Source organism: Vanessa atalanta, chromosome 18, assembly GCF_905147765.1.
Source record: "Vanessa atalanta chromosome 18, ilVanAtal1.2, whole genome shotgun sequence".
Taxonomy (NCBI): Eukaryota; Metazoa; Arthropoda; class Insecta; order Lepidoptera; family Nymphalidae; genus Vanessa; species Vanessa atalanta.
Genome location: NC_061888.1, coordinates 227403 through 250933, shown reverse-complemented (window position 1 = coordinate 250933; position 23531 = coordinate 227403). Strand labels below are relative to the sequence as shown.

Sequence of the window (23531 nt, the reverse complement as noted above, 5' to 3'; positions counted from 1 at the left end):
AACGCTCGGCCGCCGTTCGGATTTAGACGACGCCTCACCGCGCATTACAGCTAATTGCTTTTTTCATTGCTACCACTACCACGATACCGAGATACCACTTTGAAATATCGGTGCTTAACTAAACACCGCACAAATTTAGTTATTTACATCTCTGTATGTCATTAAAAATAAAGTTTGCCACGCTTTCGAACTTTTATTTTTTAAATGTATTAATATAAATTATGTTTAGTTCTGAATTTACTGTACAGAAGGTATTTCGGTAATCAAATCCTACTTTTTATTATTATTATGCTTAAATCATTCATTCGTTAAATATTACATATAAGCAAGTATAGGACCAACTCTCATTTCCTTATGTTGAACCTTTAAGGGGAGGGTTAATCCTACGGACTTTTCGTAGGACTAACCTAAAGGCCTCATTCCACTACGCTTACAATAATTTCATCAGACGCAGATGGGGCAGTATGGACGATTTCCTTTGATAGAGCACGACATAAATTTATTACAAATAATCTACATGGAAAGTCATGGGTTTCTTGGCATCGTTCTATCCACTGGGCGTTCTGGGATTTCGTTTTACTTCCCCAATAATTATATTTATCAAAATAACAATGTATGTACAAAATATTATATTGTTCGAACGTGGACAAATGTTTATCTTCTTCTTAAGTACAGATGTACGTGCAATAGATCTTTACGTCAGCAAGTTGTGACAGTTACAGTCGTGGGCGTACAATTCGGAAATCATTATATGCCAAGCTGTAGGGAATGAACTCACCTGACCGACTGAGGCAAGCGAGAGAGTTTTTTTATTAAATAATCTACATTAATAAATGAGCAATCGTTTATTTGTAACGCGTAACTATATAAAGTAAACCAATATACATACTTGAATATTAATATATGATGACAAAAGATGTAACGAATTTTAGATTATATATATATTTAAATTTAGTCTGTTAAAGCGCGAATTTCCAGTCTTGGAAATAGATCCAACAAAATAAATTAAAGATTAACGGCGACACTAAACATTACGAATTTTCGTTTTACTCTGTAAAATGAAAGGGTTCGCTAGGTAAGCAAAACCATATATATATTCGGACATCTCGTCAAAATTCTAAATTTCACCCGCACCACTTAGATGTCCGTAAATCCACAACAGCGCGATTTTTAAGGCATTTTCTGCCTCGCACAACCATTCTGTGGAACCAGCTTTCGCCGGCGGTTTTTCCGAACCGATACGACTTGGGAACCTTCAAGAAAAGAGCGTACTCTTTGAAAGGCCGGCAACGCACCTGCAAGACCCCCGGTGTTGCAGACAGTGCAGGCGGTGGTAGTCACTTTCCATCAGGTGAGCCTCCTGCTCGTCGTCGTTTTTTTTTATGTAAAAAGGTGGCAAACCTTTGACATAAAAAAAAACGACGACTAGAATATTTACACGCTGCGAACTACTCTATAAAGTGGGTTTAAAGTACACATAATTATGCTTGATGATAAATTGTATACTTTGTGTTATCTTTTAACATTTTATTATAATTATATAGAAGCAACTTACTCGCTAGCTTATTTTGTCATTTCAAAGTGTACACGAAATAACTGGCATGTCTGGGTGGTACCTCATCACGTATTCTAGCGCCAAACAGCAAAACTTATAGTAGGTATTGTTAAGTTTCGGTTTGAGTTGGTGAGTGAGACAGTGTATATACTGTACAGTAGGTTTAAGAACAAATACTTAACGATAAATTGTCAAATCAAATTTTCTTTCTTTTTTAATAGAACCGCGATCTTATTTTCTAATATAATATTTCATCAAAACTGCACGTAACGTGTGTCACGATTAATGAGCTATTCCCAACTAAATCTGTAGTTTTAAAAGATTTATAAACATATTTATCGATTTAATCGTTTTTTTTTTAATATTAAAAAATAATAAAAGTTTATTGTAAAATTATTGACGGGCTGCACGATGTAGGTACTTGTCATCTGTCAAATGTGTTGACAGCTGACAGAAATTGCGGGTCGCATCCCGCGTGAAATTAATAATGCCAACGGAATATCCTTGATATTTTTACCAGAATATGATGAAAAATAAAACTTGCTCCCATACCCGACTTTGTTATTAGTATTTGTTGTGTATTTTATAATTTAAAAATGTAAGTCTGTAAATGTCCAAGTTCTGAAACACCTAAAAAGTATAAAAAGATGCGTATGGGCAAGATCGGCAATGGGGTAAGACCGTAGAACGAATTCCGGCTACTTTAACCACTTTTTATATGCTGTTATCCAGTCAATAGATGCAGTTTTATTAGCTTGTATTGCCTCAAGAACGAGGTTAATAGAAGGTGCTCGAATCAGTCAAAAATTAAGTAAAGAAAATTTAATGCTAGCCCGAATTTGAACCCGCGTTCTTCGGTTAGTCGTGTACTACGAATGGAGAATTAACGATTAATCAGCTATTCTTCTATAAAGAGTAGTGTATAATTTAATCACGTAGTTAAAGTGTTTTTTTTTATCCATGCAATACATTAATGGATGTCATTAATATTTACAAATGTGTTCCATTTATCAATTTCATTAAAAAAAATTAAGAATATGTTTTGGTATATAATTTACCTTGATTACTCAAAAGTGCTTTTTAAAGCCTACTTGAATAAATAATATTTTGATTTAGGTGTTTAGGTGCTTCATTGCCTACTGTGTTAGTACCTACTTCTAATAGGTATTTTAGATATGTACGTAATAATATAATATTTTAAATTTAAATTTTTACTACTATATACTGCCATCTAGTTGTGAATAGAGAAACTTCAAATAATCAATTTTAGACAATAGAAAACATATTTTAAGTAATTATAATAAAATAGTACCATTTATGTTTAAATATTTAACTTTTTTTAAGAATCACACCTTATGGAATAAATACAGATAGCTTAAAAATTTAATAGCATTTTACAAAGAAACGTATTTATGTAAATATTCTATTTTATCTGTATGAACAATCGTCAAAAGCAAACTTGCGATCGTAAAGTATAAGAAATGAAATTGAACATTTACTAAATTTTATTTATAATCAAAATATGGGGACCGAGATAGCTATATCGTTTAGTACCTTACGTGCTCAATTAGAGAGTGAAAAAAGTAGTTTGTATAAAATTGATGAAAACATTAAGAAAATTGTACAAACCTCAGGACGGTTTTCCGATAGGTTAGTGATCTTTAAACTTATACCCTTTTTTTAAGTTGAATTTAGTATTAATTACTTATTTGCTTGCAGATTTAACGGTCCTGCCGATTACACAAGAGGTGGTTCGCGGTTAGGTGGTAGAAATGCTTACCCTGACGTAGCTAATAATTACAAAAATGAAGATCAATCGAAGCGCAAACATGAAACCAAGACAGTCTTTAGCAGGTAAGTGTTAATAATATTTTTTTATGTGTATGAATTATTCAGCAATTAATATGTACAAATGTTATACTCTTATCCATTTTGCGTTAAAACTAATACTATGTTAGGAAAATGTGTTTCCTTTAACTATTGACAACTAAACTATTTATAAAAACTTTAGATTATCTGCAAGATTCAATGATAGTGATGGAGAAGATGACGGCCCAGGACCAAAGAGGAACAAAGTACCCTCAACAGTGTGCCGGGAGCTCCCGACCAGAGCTGCTGTACTGCGAGCCCAAGGAGACGATGAACAGGCAAGGAAACGTAATAGGAGAATATTTGGATCATTGCTTGGAACACTTCAAAAGTTCAAGCAAGAGGAGATTGTCATGCAGACTAAAGTGAGTTTATGTTACTCTATTGAAAACTTCATATACTCTATGAAACATTGTTGAAACTATATTCAATTTGATATTAATATTTTCAGGAAGATAAAAGAGCACTAGTTGAAAAAAAAATCGAGGAGCAGGCACGATTAGAAAAGGAAAGAGAATTGAAAGAGCGAAAGACATTATTTGCTGAGCGGGATCATAAAAAAGCCACCATAAAAGCCCTAGAAGCAAAGATGGCACGCGTTCATGAGTTTGAGAAGTGGGAAGCATCACAGCAGTGCTTAAGTAACTTCATTCTGACTAGAACCAAACCACATATATACTGGCTACCAAAGAAGATATCGGAGAAAGCGACTGAAAGATTAAATTCCAGTAGAAAATTCCATGAGAGTAAGTTCTTTAGTACTATAGGTCAGGTAGTGTCAAGATGTCATTTTAATCAGAACTGTGATGCATAAAATGTTTGCATATGGCATAAGTTATTCTAATCATTTAGTTTCTTAAAATTTGCAGCTAAGTATGGTCCTATTTATCGCAGTGAGTAAATAATTAAATAATTAACTTTCTGTAACTTTTCTGTAACATATGTAAAGAATATGAATACAATTAGTTCTTACATGTATTTACTAACATGTTATGGGACTTATTGGAACATATTATAATATAAAATCCTGCATAGGTTATATGGCGAGGAAACGTGAAGAATTACAAGATGAATTACAACGGATAGAGCATAGGTGTCTCCGACCAAGGGGTCCCGGTGCTAAGGAGAATGATCTGGAAAACCATCATAGGAATTATGTTTTTGAGAAATCTCCTATCATTGAGGAAATCAAACAGGAGGATAGGGGAAGGAAGAGAGATAAGTTTGCTATGGATGTGGATGAAAAGGATCGAGATGAAAGTGATGGTGAAGACAGACATAATGAGGTTCAAGAAAATGAAGCAGAAAAAATAGGTAAACATAGTGTAGACATATTATTTAAAAAAATCCAACAATAGTATTGAACTCTTCTACTTGGAAGTCACTTTTAATCTAAGTTTCTAATTTGCAGTAGAACCTGATGTTAAGTAGTCTTCATTACCCATGGACCATGGGCTAATATCCTTTGCGTAGACACAGAAATATCATGCATTGCAATTTAATGAATGTAATTAGAATAATTGGGGATTTAATTATCATTTAGTGTTGAAAAATGATTCAATATAAGTAGTATTGATTCAAGCACAAAATTGATGTTAAGACACTAATGTATTATAATATTAAGTTCAAATGGTTTTATTTGAAACATTATTTTATGTTCAACAAATCTTATTAAATGTGGTCCTTGTTCTCTTTTTACTCATAATTGTATAAATACTCTCCTCCAGAATCAGATGAAAACAAAATGGACACCAGCACAGAGCAACAAACTATTTCTGAAACTGAAGAAGCAATAAACAAAGAAGATACAAACGAACCTATCGCTGCTAATGAATGTGAAGAAATGAAAGATGTGACATCTGATCCGTAACCAGCTTCATGTACCGACTATATAAGGGATATCTTGACTTTAATAAAAACTAGAAAATCAAGCAAAATACATTTTATTTTTGGCGTGTGTTTATGAAAAACTGACACTTGCTTGTGGCTTTTATTTTGCCTCCTTATTATCTCTCATTATCAGAATTTCATCAAAAATGTTTCGCAATATGTATATATACATATATATATATATCTCTTTATTACCTACATATCGAATCTTAGGTATGTATCACATAAAATAATTGAATAACATAAGACTTATTTTTCAATTGATAATCAGTTTTTATTTTTTTAAATGTCATGCAAAACAACTGGACCTATTGTGATGTAACTTTTTGTGTATATTAGGTTATTGTTGGACTAAACACCGGTATGTAATATACCTCACTATGTTGAATCAAAATGCAGATATAACAAGAAAAACATACTTTTCCACAGCCAAGTAAACACATAAAATGAGTTCCCATTTTATGCAATCCCCTGTTATTGTCCCATGTAAATCATGAACAGAGGATTAGTACCAAATCTTTTTATCAGATATATATGAGTGCATTGGTTTGGTATATCGCAAAGAGATGTAGACTACTTTTTATCTTTTTTTGTATGCTTTAAATACAGTAGTTAATTTCGGATCTTGTTCTCAAAAGAATCATTGAACAGATATTTGTGTGACTGTTGTAAAAGAAGAACAAACATTTTGACATAAATACCATCACCATTTGAATATAAATTATTTTTTATATTTTAATATGAGAACTATTGCCTATGGTACAAAGATTGTTTCAAATTTTGTTATATTTTTAAATTAAACTAATACTACAAACAATAATCAAAGTATTTCAGTAATTGTTTTTTTTATATGGTAATTTGTAGTAAGTTTTTTCTTAAATTACTTCAACACTAAACATTCTGTGATGAAAACACCATGTAACAGAAATTAGGAACTGAATTAGAATATAGGTAAAGAGCATTTACAATTTAAAAAATTATACAAAGGAAAAATATATAATATCCTTTAGAATAGCAAAAGTTTTTCCAAGTTTAATATAAGCACTAAGATTATTTAAAAAGCATGTTATGTAAAATATAGGATTGTGTTTGTCACAATTTTTTTCTGGGTATGTCTATGATACACTATCTTATGAATCACGTTTTAATAAATATTACTAAAATTAATGTACAAAAAATTCCAATGTTACATATGTAGATTTATTTATTATAAATGAAGAACTGACAAGTGTACCAAAATTTTTTAACAAAATTAAAAACAGATTTATTTCCGAGTGTTATTTTCATGTTTGACCTCATCTATAACCATTGTATCAGTAGATGTAAGAAATAGCGAGAAAGGCAAATAAAAGAGCTGTTTATTATTAAGAAATATAATGAGAAAAATAAAGATCACAGGTTGCATGAAATGTTCACATCATAAGCAAGAATAAAGTACAAAAAACACTGTGTGATATTCATTATGCTTTTAAGAATAATGGTAAGTTGGAATTTCTTTATATGTAATGTAATAAATAATACTATAATGAAAAGTTTAATTATTAATATTTGTTACATTTTCAGCAACTGCACTACATGAGTATGTAATTCTTAAATAAACAAAATTATGCAATTCATAGTTTTTTAATATTTTAAAGTTAATATAAATGCAATATTAATTATTATAATTACTATTAATGTTTTCAAATAAAACATATGTATTAGTTAAATAACGAATCAAGACAACTTTACATTGTTCAGTCGAGGGTAAATATCCTGGATGCTATATCATCTAGCATCCAATCCATTCCCTCTAGCAAGTTCTCTCCGGTGACAGCTGAGCAACGCAAAATACGCCAATGATGTGTTTTGATGCCATCCAGCTCAAGTGCCTGAAAAGGATTATTGCTAATAAAAAAAAGTATTAACTAAAGAAAGTTGTTTAAAAAATTACACTTGCAGTTCGTAAATAAAAAAAAAATCAATTAGAATAATTACACATGGAACATAATGAAAAATTTTATTTATAAGATTTATCAATAATTCCTGCAAAAAAAAATGATATAAGACTAGCGACCTGCCCCAGCTTCACACGGGTGCAACACTCATAGTTTTTCAGTCATTAGACAATACAAAGCGCTGTCCCTGCTTTTTAAATTTGTAATATCTTCGAAAATATGATGAATGATCATTCAAGTATTCATTCAAGAGATAGACATATACCATTGTGGACTTTTTTGAAGATTTTGATCTATCTTGCAGGGTTCAGCCAGCTTTTGCAATAAAAGTGCAAACATTTTTTTTTAATTTACGACATTACTTTAGAAACCTCTAAAATTATTGTTGTTTCTCTACTATATTGCGCAAGTATTACACATATATACTGCTAGAATCAATCTATTTATAAAAAAAAACACATTAAAATTCTTTATGTAATTTTAAAGATCTAAGAATACACAGGGACAGACGGCAATAAACCACTTTGTTTTATACTATGTAATATATACCACATTTTTTAAAGAATTACTCTTATAAATTAAATTTTTTTGTAACCTCTCTTATTTCCTGCAGTGTCAATGCACCCGGGAGGTCTGACTTATTGGCCAAAACGAGTAGTGTAGCACCAGCTAATCTCTCCTCTCTCAGCAATGAATGTAGTTCTTTAGCGCAGTCTGCTAATCTCCTGGCATCAGCACTGTCAACTACCCAGGCCACCCCATCAGTGCTCTCAAAGTAATTCTTCCAATATGATCTGTATTACAAAATGCTAAAGTAATGATTTCATATAAGATTTTAATGCAATAGAGGTCCTAGGAAGTGGTCAACACAACTTATAGACATTGCTGTTGACCATGTGAAGTAAGATGTTATGTCCCTTGGGTCTGTAACACAGTAATACTATAGAATAAATGTATATTTTCTATTACTTTGTGCCTTAATGAATTCTATAAGATAAACAATATCTGGCAAAACCTCGATAGAAATAGAAATTTGAGCTTATAAAATCATGTAACATAACAAACACATGATTTTTATTAGATCTACTTAACATCAATAATAATTTGGTGCAAAATTTTTTTGGAGAAAGTTTGTTATAGACCTTGTCGTAGATCTGTATTGGCTTGAATATATTAATCTTACATTATTGCAGGTTCAAACCTGAGCAAGCAACACTGCATTTTCAGAATGTGAAATGAATATCTTATATATGCGTTTCATTTACCCAAGATGTAATGGTGGTGGAATAAGCATCAAATTATGAGAGATGGATTTAGCCCATCATTGACAAAATACAAGCTGTTTCTTTACTGTGTTGTAACTCATCATTAGATGATGATGCAGTACTGTTTCTATGCCATTAAACTGATTGAACTGTTAATTGGTAAATATTCAAGTATAGATAATATTTTGGCACAAGACATATGGGATAGTAGCTTATTTAATTTGTATCTAAGTTATTATACTAGCATATGGTATTGCATTCACTAGTTATATCATTAAAACTTCAATATAAAACAAATAACAACAATGATATTAACAACTTGAGTGGCCAGTATTAAATTAATTATAGATCACAAGCAAATGGAGGTTGTTTTACTATACTATACCTTAATGATTTTTGTCCTCCCACATCCCATATATTAAGTTTATATCCTCGATGTTCTAAAGTCTTTATGTTGAAGCCAAGTGTTGGGGATATAGTGTCTATCGGCTCTCCGTTAAAACGTTTTAAAATTGTCGTTTTGCCTGCATTATCAAGACCACTGTTTACTTCATTAAGAAAACTATATTTTTCAATGGTTTAACAAAAAGTAATGCTCTGAACATAAAATATATTAACAAAAATGAGTCATAAACATAACCTTTACTTTTAGAAAGTTAATAAGTAATGATAAAAAAGGATACAGCATCAGTATACGCATTTCTTTTTCCTTTTGGCGGAGTTTCTTTAAGATAGTTAGAAAACCCATTGTTTAATGTAAATGCAACTAACTAGCATTGTTTTTATTTCAAAACTATTACCAGCCTGAAATAAACTGCTTATTTCGACAATTGTTTGAAAGTAATGTTGTTTGACAGTTGACGACTGTCATGACTTGCGAAGGTTGTATTATTATTTATTATATTCAAACTGCATGCAGAATGACACAAATATTTCACTATACCCTAGGTACTTTTCCATTGATAATTCAAAAAAAATTACTGTTTAAAAGTGTGAAAACGTCTTTGGAAATGGATATAATTACCATTCTTTAAAGCAGAACTTACAGTAAAAATGAGTGGTCAGATATGTGAATACATTTAAAAATAAGAATTTGTGTATAAATCTCGATTGCTTAAGATTTCAACTAATAATATCTCATGAACTATAAATAGTTTCTATAGCATTATCGAAACTGGAGGAAAGTCCTCAACAGTAATTATTTTATTTATAAAGAAATGCTGCGCTAACACAAAACATTCTAGAGCGAGTTAATAAAATCTTACGAGACTATTTAATCGCCTGGTTTTTAAAGAATGATGATGGGGATCGGTGGCATGATACATTGCTATTATATCGGTTAATGGTTATATCGACATAGCTTAAATTCGTATAGACTGATCGGATGGACGAACCATCTAAATACTAAATACCGAATGTAAGCTTACAAGTTACAACCCGTTAGCACATACAATTTTTTGATTGGGTCACGCTACATTTGGCCGCACCATAAGAATCTTATATATGATAAAACTAGAACAAATATCTACTATGGAAAAATTAAATTTAGAACTACCGACTCAATTTGATAATATGTTAATTACTAAGTATTGAATAATGTTTATTAAGTTTTATAAGTTAAGCATTAACTATATTATATGCATAATTTATCTTTATAAAACCACAAGCAAAAATAAGTTTTTTCAGAATCCAATATCCAATATGAATTCATTATTTACCATAGAGAAAGTAAATCTATCCATGGCCGATCTCATCGCTGTCAAGTCTCTATTTCTATCCCAATTATGAAGCATCTTCAATGATTTTTAGTGGTTTTAAAAAGTGGAAGTGATAGTGTGGCGGTGCGGTCTCGGAGATAGTGCTCGTTGGTCGGCAGCACCATGTTCAGCGGGACGGTGCGTGTGAAGGTGTGTGAGGCGACGGGCCTCAGGCCGACCGACTTTCAGAAACGGCACAACATGACCTTCGGAAAGCCAGGTAAGTCCCACCACAATATAAAATATCCCACTAAGGTCCTTAACTCGAAACATCAAAATACATAATATTAAGTGTCAATTTTATATAAACAAAATTTGCGCATAAAATAGGCGTTGCATGTTTACCGAATTGGGTGTTGCTATTATTTGTAAATATCGAGTTATCTTTGCAGACGACCAGCCAATAGATCCGTACGTGTCGATCGATGCCGACGAGCACCATCTAGACCGGTCGAGCACCAAACCGAAAACGTTCGACCCTGTGTGGAATGAGACATTCATACACGAGGTTCAGAACGTCACAAGGTACGTCGTTGTGGGATACCCAATTAGGATTTGATAATTGATTTGTTTTTAATCGATTTTGTGTATTTTAGCTTGGGCATCACAGTATTTCACGATGCAGCTATTCCCCCTGATGATTTTGTTGCAAACTGCACTATTCCCTTTGAAGATCTGATGCACCGTGAGAAAGATGCTACTGATTTCTGGGTGAGTACTTATTTCGGCATTCCGTTTAGAGTCAGCTTACAACTAGAAGCTTATCTTATCTAAGATACTATGTTGTAGTAAGATTTATTACTATAGAGAATATTATCGTATACTACATAATACATAAATTAATTTGTTTGTTTTGATTAGTTTGATAACAATCAAATGTCAAATCGACAACAATGTGTGTATTGATTTGAATACTGAGTAAATGGTTAACATAAGAATGGACAAAATATTTAATAGTTTTAAAAATAAAACCAAATTGAAGTATGAAGTTTTCTAAGAAGTAACTGAGGTGCCAACACCATATTTCTGCAAACTAACTGCTAGGTCTAGGCGGGTGATCAGTCCCGATTAAGGATAAAATATATCCTCTATCAGGACTGATCATCCGACTGGCTCGAGCTACAGTCATCATTTGGAAGATGTGTGACTCATCATTGTTGGAGATTTTCCTCATCTTGTGCTTATTCATAAGTGAAAGTGAATTGAAGTGAATTTTCCTGGTGTTGTTTTTATTTGTATGAAGGTCATTGTTTTAGGTTTATACAGATTTGACGTAAGGCTTCTTTGATGTGTTACTGTTTGACAATTTATATTCTCAATTATATACAGGTATATGTTGTATAAATATTAAAATTGATATCTCATTATATTTTTAATTGTTTGTGAGTTTTTCGCTTCTATAAGGTATTCTTAACTATTTAATATAAAATAAAATAAATAGTTTAAAATCAGTATGACTATAGGCACAAGGGACGTCTTAGTTCCCAAGGATGTCTTGCATTGGTGATGTAAGGAATGTTGAATATATCCTACAGGGCAAAAATATATTTTTTAGTACCTTAAATATGAAGTGTTCTTTGTTTTAAGGGTGTCGGGAAAATTTCTGATGTACTATATGTGGTACTTACTGATATCAGCCTCCATGATATGTGTTAGTTTGTTAGTCAAGCATTTGTCAATAAAATAGTTTAAAGTTATACGATGAGTATTGAAATGCATATTTTAATCTTAATTGTTTATTTTAACATTAAATCTGTAAATTTTAAATATATGAATAAATGTAAAGTCTCTATATTAATGATTCGTTAAGCATAGGCAGAGTTTATAAAAATCTTCATATGTGTTGATATGGTGCTTGTTTTACAGGTGGACTTAGAACCTCAGGGCAAATTACATCTGAAAATTGATCTGAAATGGAATTCTCAAGGTCAGTGCCATAGCGCTTGTTTAATTTGGTCATAGGGCTTTGTGCAAGTTCACCTGGGTAAGTACCCCCACTGATTAGATATTTTTCCACTAAGCAGTAATTAGATTTAGAGCTTAGTATTGTTGTGTTTTGGTTGAATGGGTGAATGAGCCAGTGTAACTGCAGGCATGATGCCATTACATCTTAGTTGCCAATGTCAATGGTGAATGGTAAATATTTCTTAATATCTGGGCAGCGACAATCACCAACCGCAGTGTGGTGACAGTATGACTGCTTTTTTTAAAGAATGAAAGAGCCAGTTACTTCCACTGCTGGGCATTTTCTCCGTTTAAGTAGAAGGCTTGAAGCTTATTCCACCACGCTGCTCCAATGCGGGGCGGTGGATAAACATGTGCCATTTCGTTGAAATGAGACAGATACAGGTTTCCTGGCGATGTTTTACTTCATCACTTACCACGAGAACGAATTATAAACACAAATTAAGCATACGCCAATTCAGTTGTGCTTGCCTGGGCTTGAACCCGCAATCATCGGGTGAGATGCCCGCGCTCGAACCACCGGGCCTTCTCGGCTGCACATATCCACGTGGGGGTGGCGTGTGGTGGCGTGTGGTGGCGTGTGGTAGCAATGGTGTGGCGTTGCAGTGGCGGCGGCGGCGGGCGCGCGCGCGGCGCGGGGGCGCGAGTTCAAGGAGGGCGCGGGGTTCGCGCGGCGGCGCGGGGCCATGCGGCGCCGCGTGCACCAGGTCAACGGCCACAAGTTCATGGCCACCTTCCTGCGCCAGCCCACCTTCTGCAGCCACTGCCGCGAGTTCATCTGGTGAGTCCTCTCCTCGACCTCCTTACGTCTAATGACACGCCGTTGCCCAATTTAGATAAACTATCGCAATGGGCGCATTACTCGCCGAGCCGGCTGCGTTCGTTAAGTCTACTCACGGAGGGACGAGCTTCCGAGACAGTATTGTTTTCATTTATTTCCGTGGAGAGTTTAATTACAAATGTTGTTTGAATTTTCCAGGGGTATCGGGAAACAAGGATACCAGTGTCAAGGTATATATCATTGAACCTTTCTCGTATCTTAATTGCTCAGTCTTCGTTAGAAACGTAATTGACTATTATAGTAGAAACTAAATTATTTCCTAAAAATTGTCTGATATCTTCGATCTTACCTGCTTGGTTTTTTTATAATGTCCAGTTTCTAAAACGTTGATCACAGTAACTGAATACTTAATGCTTATTGGTCGCCTATCGCGTTAGCTACCATCGTTCGAGTACAGCTCAGAGTAATGTCTGAAAATTTGATCCGTATTTGATGAGCGTTTCAGAAATTAAAAGTAGATACCTACTTCAATACTAAACTTAAGATAATTTAATAACGAATGAATTCTTCAATAGACCAATGTTATTTTTTGTGTAGTTTGTACTTGCGTCGTACACAAGCGGTGCCATTCGTCCGTCGTCACCAAATGTCCCGGGATGAAGGAGGAGGTTTGTTGTTTTTAAATGTCGTTTCTTCATGTCTTTAAAAATGTACTTCTATGTGTGTCATACACAGACTTCTATGACTAATGTATTAGATGTAGAATCCGATCATGTTGTTCATGAATAATTGATTAAAAATGCAAAGTTTCGCATTGATATGTTAGTGAAACGTTGGTCAAGGATAGATGAATTCATCTGGCTTTGCGTCATCAGCTAACATCTACCACTGACAATAAGCCAAATTATACCCTATTCCGACCACAAGAGGGTAAAAACCCAAATAAACAACATTTGACACGAATTGACGCGTTATCATTGGCCGAGAGCTTGAATAAAATCTATGATATTCGTTATGGATGTTTGAAAAAGTTTCTTTTTGAACGTTAACGAAACTATTCCGAAGTTAAATTAAAGTGAATATAAGTAGTTTAGCGAAATAGTGTTGTTTAATAAATAAATATATAGTATTCAAGAGCTAGAAGTTAGTACACAATGTAGCTGTGCTGTTATGTAAATCGAAGGTTTGTTTATATTCATTCCTTTTTCGATCGGCGTAGGCTATAGTATACTTGCCGGCTCTTACTATAGTTGATCGAATGTGGTTCCTCAATCTTTTCGCAGTAAGGTGTTGTGACGCTTTGTTTTTCCGTTTTGTATAATTTTTAACTTCGTGAAGTAGTTATCTAGATAACAGGTAGCCAAATTGACCAAATTTTATAATCGGCCAATGATTTTGGGGGAAAAAAATTGTGCATATTTGTATTTCAAATATTTTTCATGCCCAGTTTTCAAAGAGCATATAAAAAAGGTCGTATCCTCGCCACAATTTGGGGTTACGAGCTTTACGAAGCAGCAGCCCCTACAGTGTCCGGGGCGGGTGTGTAGTGTGTGTGTGTGGGTCCGCAGCAGCTGGGCGACGTGGACGTGTCGGGCGGGCAGCGCTTCAACGTGAACGTGCCGCACCGGTTCGTGGTGCACTCCTACAAGCGCTTCACGTTCTGCGACCACTGCGGCTCGCTGCTCTACGGCCTCATCAAGCAGGGCCTGCAGTGCGAAGGTACACGAAGCTTTATGCCCCGAACCGTTGCGATCGCGGAAATGGACGAACGTTTCGAATTTCGAAAAGGTGTCGAAAGTTTCCTCTGACGCGGACACGTATTGGCGCCCGTTCGGGTGGACACGGCTTCTAACCGATTTCGACGAGACAAACATTTCGCCATCTCTATAACATGCGAGGGGCTAAAGAGGGTAGTCTACTCAAGATCGTGTCCACCAGGACTAGCGCCAATGCCTCCGTGACCTAATTGACCACCAGGACCGACTGTGTGGCTCCGTACCGTGAGTGTAACGTTGCGTTGCGCAGTGTGTTCCATGAACGTGCACAAGCGCTGCCAGAAGAACGTGGCGAACAACTGCGGCATCAACACCAAGCGCATGGCCGTCATCCTGCACGAGATCGGCGTGTCGCCCGACAAGCACCCGCGCCCCAAGGCCTCCAAGGTGACCCGCTCCTTCGTTTTATTTGATCGCTTTGGGTCGACACTATTTACGGCGATTTCACTCAGCTTGGCCGGTTGCCTCTGTTACAGTATTTGAACACATCGCTAATGGAGGGACCCCCGGAGCTGTCCTCCGACGAGGGGAAGGATTCTGACAAACACGACGACAAAAGTGAGTTGTCCATGTGTAATACAGCATCAGTGTCTGCCCTCAAACTTGTTTAAGCTCTAAAGCTGACCTTTCCTTTACGTTAACGATATCGGAGAGGGGGACTTGTTAGCAATGCATTATTTATTTAAAGTGTTTAAGCATCAAAATATACTTCTCCTGTTTAATATTTTGGACATAATTATTATGTCTGTGTGTTTTCCATGAACGTAAGTCGAAATGTTGTTTTTTTGTGTTTGATTGTAATTTAATTGGCCTTAAGTTTTGTTTAGTTATTTGATACTTGATAATAGTGACATGGGATCTAATGAGGATTCTTGGATGATTTCAAAGTGGAATTGTAATTAAATGAGTACGTAACAGTTGTAAAATTAATTATGATTTTTTTTGGGAACCGGTAACATATTCTCTAATCATAATACAAAAAATAAGAAGTTTACTTTTAATGCTGAATTAATGTCGAACTAAAAAACACTGTCGAACTGATATCGGACTTTTCGGCAAATGTCATAGATTATACTTAATTGCGCAAAAAATACGCACAAACACACACACGCACGCACGAAGAGGGGATTCGGTCTGAGCCGGCGCTGGACTGTCGGCGTGTTGTGCTTCGAAGCACAAAATATTGAATACTGTGCTCGCGACTTCGTGCGCATTTGAATTTAAGATATTTGGAGATTACAGCGTAACCTAAGATACTCCTTATTACATCAACTATCTGCCAACGAAAGTCCCGTCAAAATCGGTCCAACAGTTCCAGAGATTAGTCGGAACAAACGGACAGACAACTCTGATAAAAAAATATATTTTGGTGTACATATGTACCGCGTACACATACATATGCATTTAGTAAAAGGCGGTCATTTTAATATCACAAACAGACACTCCAATTTTACCACATGCATAGATAGGGGGTACCCCTGTTCTTGTAAACACAAAAACCCGTTAGTAAAAACGTCGTAATGTTGTGGATACCCACGTGCCCCCCCCGGCCGGTGGAGCTCGCGCGGTACACGTGTTGGGTGTGCAGGTGTGCCGGCCGCGCTGTGGGACTCGCACTGGGCCGAGCTCCAGGAAATATTCACGTGCTACGAAGGTTTTTTATTTTGTTACCTACGGGCTTCCGGTGGATGGGTGTTGCTTTTTCGTTTCTGTTGTTATTGTTGCTTGATTTTTGTTGTGCGTTTGTTAGCAATATTGAATAAAAAAACCACGAGAGTCGCATCAAAACGTAACAGATGATCGACTTAATTTGAGGCGTCAATAGCGCAACGGGTTACGGGCCGCCTAGTGATGTAAAAAGTCGCAGGATCGATCCTGACCCCTTGGGCTATCGTCGCCCTCGCTCCTAACGCGAGCGATGAACTTAAAAGGAGGGATAAATAGGAATATTAGTAATTCCTTAATTGAATTGGAGCGTTGCTAGTATTATTAAAAAAAAATAATGTTTGATGTTGTTTTTAAATTTGAAAGTATAATATAAATTAACCTAAATAATATCATTAATATAATTGTATGTGGAAATGTATAGGTATCTATATAATATAGCGGTTCTTTATTACATATCGATATAATTCGATCGTTGGTATTCTTGCAGGATAAATGATAATTTAATTAGTAACATATCTGTGTAATTCAATTGCTTAAAAACCTCAATGCTAGATCTCCCGTCGGGTTTTCTTGGGGGGATTCTTCATTCGAAAGAGATTGAATTGAACCCAGCATATGGCGGCTCTAAAATCTCTTTTGAGTTGACTCAACTAAATTAAATTGCATCTGGATCAATTTTTTTATTTAAAAACGATATTTTATTTATAAACGATCAAATTTAGTGAAACTTTGATGTTTCGATCGTTGTGTTTATTGGATATTTTGTAGTTTATCTGGCAATGAAACGAAAGAGATTAATAATATATAAGAACTTAATGAAGTTTTTGATTAGAATAAAATATTCAATAATGAATTAATAATGTAGACCGCATTCCCACGCTAACGGTATTGCTAACGAACACACGCTTTGTTATGTTGTATTACGTTTTGTTGCACAAATTCACTCGTCTAACTCTAAACCTAGGTTCGAAGCGGGAGCCGCCGTGGCGTTCTCACTGGGACGATCTGCAGGACATATTTAGTGGCCAAGGTTCTATATTCATTTCAGTCGAACGAAAAGCCATCGTAAATCGTAATTATGTCTTTCAGTTTATTTGGTTCCTAATCATGAAGTAAAAAAATATATTCGAGACAGCTCGTATGTCCCATTCGAACACTTCCGAGTCGCTCGAGCGCTCGCGTCGCCTCCCTCGGCCGGAGGGGGGAGGCGGGGCGGGCGCTGCAGCGTGCGCGTGTCGCAGGCGGCGACGGCGACGGCGACGGCGACGGCGACGGCGACGGCGGCCACAAGGTGTCGCTGGCCGACTTCCACTTCATCAAGGTGCTCGGCAAGGGCTCGTTCGGCAAGGTGATGCTGGCCGAGAAGAAGGGCACGGACGAGGTGTACGCGGTGAAGGTGCTGAAGAAGGACGCCATCATCCAGGACGACGACGTGGAGTGCACGCTGACGGAGCGGCGCGTGCTGGCGCTGGCGGCGCGGCACCCGTTCCTGACGGCGCTGCACTGCGCCTTCCAGACGCCGGAGCGGCTGTTCTTCGTGATGGAGTACGTGGACGGCGGCGACCTGATGTTCCAGATCCAGCGCGCGCGCAAGTTCGACGAGCCGCGCGCGCGCTTCTACGCCGCCGAGGTCACGCTGGCGCTCACCTTCCTGCACTCGCACGGCGTCATCTACCGCGACCTCAAGCTCGACAACATCCTGCTGGACAGCGAGGGCCACTGCAAGCTGGCCGACTTCGGCATGTGCAAGGAGGGCATCCTGGGTGCGTACCCGCCGCCGCCGGTCGTGCTGTCCGTGCTGTCCGTGCTGTCCGTGCTGCCGTAGACGATGTACTGAGCTGCCGCCTCTTTTCCAGACGGTGCGACCACCACGACCTTCTGCGGGACTCCAGATTATATTGCGCCGGAGGTGAGCCCGTTGTGTGCTCTTGACGACTTCTGTGTATTATTTTAATAGATGTTATGAACATGATCAAAATATACCGATGGGCCGTTGGATTCGAACTGTGTCCATTCTAATTAGATGCGAAGACTTGTGTTACAAGTTCTACTTAATTTTTCGTGTCACAATTCATTCATTCCCTCCTCATTATGGATGTGATATCGTTTTGAACATACCGTGTAACGTTTTGTATTATAGTATAGGTAGTAAATGGCCCACCTGATGATAAATGGTCACCAGCGCCCGAAGACATTAGCGCTGTAAAAATAATAAACCATTATTAACATTTTAGATTAAATGTCGTGTTCCTCGTGCCTGTGGTTACACTGGCTCACTCATCCTTCAAACCGCAATACAACAATAATAAGTATTGCTGTTTGCCAGTAGAATATCTGTGCAAAAATGGGTGTTCCACAAGGAACTTCACAATCAACTTTAGATCCGTTACTGTTTTTAGTATATAAATAAACTTCTCTTCTATACGCGATTGGTACACAACAAATAATTTAGTGTCAAATGTCTTTAACCTACCTGACGCTAGGAGGCAAGATTATAATATATCACTTAACAGTAATGATCTTGATGTAACCGATGCTACGGTGTTTTCAGGAATAATATTAGATTCCATGCTTCAATAGAATTCTTATTTATCGTCCTTAGCAGGAAGAGAACTAACAGAAATTGATACCGCTCGTAGACGAGCCTCAAACAAATCAAACCTCAATTGTGGAATCTGTTTTTATTTCACATAAGAGAGCTTTCAAACGTAAAAAGGGCTTAAGATGGAACCCTCTGGAATACCCATTCGTGGCATATCGTTCCTTTAAAAACAAGTCAAGTATGAAGCAATCATGATCTTGACTGCTATACTACTATATATATAATTGCTATAATACTATACTATATAGATTAAGAAATTCCTCCAAAATACCTGTAGAATTTTCTAGTTTATATAGAAGTGTTTCGTTTGCTTGTAATTCTTTTTTTAATATCGACGTCGGTCGTCAGTAGACACCGAGTCGAGTCAAAGCGACAAGCTTTGAAGATAAGGCTTTAAAGATCTCCGCGTCCGCGTCCACAGATCCTGCAGGAGCTCGAGTACGGCCCGTCGGTGGACTGGTGGGCGCTGGGCGTGCTGCTGTACGAGATGCTGGCGGGGCAGCCGCCCTTCGAGGCCGACAACGAGGACGACCTGTTCGAGTCCATCCTGCACGACGACGTGCTGTACCCCGTGTGGCTCTCCAAGGACGCCGTCTCCATACTGAAGGGTACGCCTAGCCTAGTGGCCCCCGGCGCCCCCCCCCGGCCCGCACTGACCCCTGGCGTGCCCGCAGGCTTCATGACGAAGAACCCGTCGCGGCGGCTCGGCGTGCTGGGCGGCGCGGGCGGCATCCGCCAGCACGCCTTCTTCCGCGACGTGGACTGGGACGCGCTGGCGCAGCGCCGCCTGCGCCCGCCCTTCCGGCCCAAGGTGAGCCTCCACGCGCCACCCTTCTCTGAGAATGTTTTGTACAATAACCGAGAATGAAATTCGCCATGTCTACGATTTTCGTGATTTTATTTGCTTACAAGAAAATACAAACTGAGTTAGTTACTGAGCATCGCGTCCTGTAGTAGACATACATGACAATATTTATTTATTTATTTTATAAGATAAACATATAAACTGGACATGACGTTGACCGAGATTTAACGAATTTGTGGTGAAATTGTGGGTTCCTGAATGCTCTCTGTCGCCCTGCATGACGGTGTAATTATTGCTTGTGCTGATGACGTTTGCTTACTTAGCTATAGTCAGCAGGAGTGCCCAAATGGATGCTCACTTTTGTTCCGATTCCGTCCGCAGAAGAGCAAGCGCGAGGCGGCCAACTTCGACGCGGAGTTCACGAAGGAGGAGCCCGGCCTGACGCCCGTGCCGCCCAACGTGCTGCGCGCCATCAACCAGGTGCGCCTCCCCCCCCCAGCTCCGACCCCGCGCCCCGCAGGCCCCGCAGGCTCCGCAGGCCCCGCTCACCCGTGTTCTCGTGTTGCAGGAGGAGTTCAAGGGCTTCTCGTTCGTCAACAAGGACTTCAACCCCGCGCCGCCGCAGCCCTGAGCCCCCCCGCCGCCCGCCCCGCCCCGCCCGCGCCCCCCCATGTGACAGTTCTATTTAACGTTTCGGTGACGACTCTAGTCACGGCAGTATCGGTCGACCTCGTACGTGATACTTGTTTTTTAATAGACGACTGCGTTTGTAAATATATTCTGCGGATATATGTTGATATTCTCGAGAATGTACTCCGTTCCTGCAGCGGCGTCGGCGCTGCGAAGTCGCCAGCTTTATTTATGAACTCGCCCGAGTTCGGAACCGTTCGTTTCGAAACTGCGATTAAACTATTATTTATATTTAGAAAAAAAACAAAATCTCGATCTCTATTGCGAGGTCAAATATACCTAAAACAAATATGTTTTTTTATGATATGGATCATGAAAAATATGTAAGCGACTGTGGCCTAAAGCGTTGTAAGGATTGCAATAAATATCGGACAAACAGTAAGATTATCGTGTTAAATAGAATTGTCAGTGATCGTGAAGTATCCAACATATTATGTATAAGTTTTACCGAAATGTTATTTGAGCGTAGCGATAGCGTCAGTAGTCACGATCGTAAGGCTGTTCCAGTACATATTATAATTATAACCTTAGTTCGGTAGGTTTTCGTTGCAATGGGGTATTCGCTCGTTTGCGTTACGTGGAGGTCTAACGACATCGTTCGCTTGTAGTTTCGACGCGAGGCTAAAGTCAGATCGTCGTATAGATGTCGATTTGTTTTTAACTAATTCTGACGAGACCTAAAACATTGCCATCCCTCTCTGACGCGTGGGTTCGAAAGAGACGGCAATATTTACAGATAATGTATCTTCAGTTCGCTGTTTATATTATATTTCGCAGTTCCGACGGAACAACACCGCACGTTCCCAGCAGTCCGGGTTCGGTCGAATACCTCATTGTGATGCAATTTGACGCAAACACGTGGCCCCGTCGTAGCTTAGTACAAACGATTACCTCATACGTTAGTGGCGCGCGTGGGGGCGCCGCGGCATCTGTCGCCGGTGACGTCACGGCGGCCTCACGTCTAAGCTCGTGTAATATATGCAGCATGTACATTATATAAAATCTCGTGGAAATATTGAATTAGTTAAATCGATTACACTAATCGTTGGAGGGATATCATTTTAAGTAACGATGACGAGTGACCGTCGATCGTCACGTGGCGAGTTCCGGTGCGGCCCCCCCGGCCCCCCGGGCCGCTCGAGCGTTTGCCGAATTTCCGGACCAGTTGAACGTTTCGCGTTAAATCTGAGCATATATTCGTTTCAGTACCGGACGTAGTCCCGGTAGCGATTCTGCATCGGGCATCCTCGCGGAGGTCGCTCGCTAGAGTAAACCCCAGGAGTCGCTCGGCGAGTACGTTTCCACTAGCTTAGGTTTTTTAAATCTCGCGAGATTAACCTTGTTCGAGGTGCTTTACTGCGGTAAGTTTTGATGATGTTAGAGAATTTTAACTGTCGTGTTGATGTCACTCTAGTTTCGTAGTCGGTTCCTAATTCGTTAAGCGTGCCGCTCCTAGGCCGCGTCGTAGCGCGTGCGTTGCCGGCGGGCCGGCGACCGGCGACCGGCGACCGGCGACCGGCACTCGATCGTTATATCGATCGATCATTGGAATTATTTAAAGTCTCGACTTAAATGGTTTTATAATAATCGATTTCACTAGCAGTTTTATAAGTTCGGAATCGATATATCTACAGCCGAGTAGCCCATTGCCAAAACATAACGCGAATATTATTTATGAACTTGTCGAGTTTTTCTATATCATTTTATGTTAGGCGCCTGTATATTTATTGCTGGTACTGAGAGTACAAAATATATTGAACTGACGTTCATTTTGCATGATTATATTATATTCGTTTATGAGATTATATTTTGAATTTTCTGTAAAAAAATATTCGTGAATTTGCGAAAATACAATGCTAGTCATAATATCTAAATTTATTACTTTATTGAATATTATTATTATTTCATAGCAACTTAAATGTATAGGATATTACTAAAATGCCCAATGTCGAAGCAATTAAATTGACTCGTTAATATTCTACACTAGTGTTGCTTCATTTATATCGATACTGTTGTTTTCCTGTGATATCGATAAACTATCGATTGTCGTGCAACTAAAATATTACAATGATTTAAACAGTGACACGAATAAAATTATTTTTTTCAAATGGTCAAAGCGATGACCGAGTGAGATTTTCGAGCGACTCGTTTGGAAAATTCAAAATATATTCGTGTTGAAATTTTCCGTTGTAGATATGTGAACGTGCATTACGATGCTGACGTAGTATTATTTATAGTTTTAACACCGATACCAAAGGTTATTATAAGTTGAGGTCGATTTGGACCGTAGTTGTTATTACTTTGTGCGTTTATGTTATATATACGTCGAGAGCAGCGCAGAGCACAGAATTGATGCTTTATGTAGGCGTTAGTGTGTATTATAAATAAATATAAATTATAAATCTCTGTATGCAAAATCAATCGATATATTCTATGATATAGACGATGTCCTACGTCCTTACGTGTGCTGTCGTTTACCGTCGGCCGTTTATTGGTTCGTTTCCATCTCAGGCGTGGACAGAGCGACGTTGGGTTTCGAGAGTTCTATACTGTACGCGTTATATACTATTTGAAAGGGTTTAAGTGCGCGTAAGTACATACACGGCGTCGTCGATCGTGCTGGAGGACATCTCGCCTCGCGGTTCGATTTAATTTCTGCGTATTTATTCTCAGTGTTCGTGTGGTATTCAGTTATATATGTGAGCCGTACTAATATAAATTAGCGTTAGCGATGTAATGTGTTTATTCGAGTATATTTTAACCCGGTGCCGTGACTGCGTAGTGTTGCGAGGCGTTTCCGCATTTGAACGACCAATAAATCGTATAAATTTTGCCTTACGTTACTAGAGATAATAAACAATAAATGATAATTTACATATAAATATATAGGTCAATCGATCCGGACTATTCGGAATCGTATTCCGTTTCAGCCTTATCTAGTCTCGATCGGGAGATGTCGATAACTCGATACA

The 23531-nt window shown here is 37.9% G+C and overlaps 3 protein-coding genes across 6 annotated transcripts; 2 read left to right on the top strand and 1 right to left on the bottom strand.

Annotated features, from left to right (window-relative positions):
• Positions 1 to 3011: 3011 nt before the first annotated feature.
• LOC125070947 (pinin) lies at positions 3012 to 5404 on the top strand. Its single transcript, XM_047680972.1, has 6 exons — positions 3012 to 3205; positions 3275 to 3409; positions 3567 to 3789; positions 3876 to 4170; positions 4460 to 4738; positions 5152 to 5404. The coding sequence occupies exons 1-6, from the start codon at positions 3078 to 3080 to the stop codon at positions 5292 to 5294; spliced, it is 1203 nt and encodes a 400-aa protein (XP_047536928.1). The 5' UTR covers positions 3012 to 3077; the 3' UTR covers positions 5295 to 5404.
• A 1288-nt stretch (positions 5405 to 6692) lies between these two features.
• LOC125070948 (ADP-ribosylation factor-like protein 2) lies at positions 6693 to 9382 on the bottom strand. Its single transcript, XM_047680974.1, has 4 exons — positions 9200 to 9382; positions 8902 to 9057; positions 7847 to 8045; positions 6693 to 7185 (listed from the first exon to the last, which is right to left on the bottom strand). The coding sequence occupies exons 1-4, from the start codon at positions 9262 to 9264 to the stop codon at positions 7051 to 7053; spliced, it is 555 nt and encodes a 184-aa protein (XP_047536930.1). The 5' UTR covers positions 9265 to 9382; the 3' UTR covers positions 6693 to 7050.
• An 872-nt stretch (positions 9383 to 10254) lies between these two features.
• On the top strand, positions 10255 to 20648 carry LOC125071060 (protein kinase C). 4 transcript variants are annotated; one of them, XM_047681131.1, is made up of 18 exons: positions 10255 to 10493; positions 10666 to 10798; positions 10870 to 10984; positions 12140 to 12200; positions 12845 to 13019; positions 13218 to 13249; positions 13617 to 13687; positions 14588 to 14738; positions 15045 to 15181; positions 15271 to 15352; positions 16383 to 16448; positions 17427 to 17492; positions 17704 to 18225; positions 18319 to 18371; positions 19486 to 19672; positions 19739 to 19875; positions 20251 to 20349; positions 20438 to 20648. In XM_047681131.1, the coding sequence occupies exons 1-18, from the start codon at positions 10397 to 10399 to the stop codon at positions 20498 to 20500; spliced, it is 2247 nt and encodes a 748-aa protein (XP_047537087.1). In that variant the 5' UTR covers positions 10255 to 10396; the 3' UTR covers positions 20501 to 20648. The 4 variants fall into 4 exon arrangements, with proteins under 4 accessions (XP_047537087.1, XP_047537085.1, XP_047537088.1 ...); XM_047681129.1 differs by having other exon boundaries at positions 17427 to 17534; XM_047681132.1 differs by lacking the exon at positions 17427 to 17492.
• The last annotated feature ends 2883 nt before the right edge of the window (positions 20649 to 23531 follow it).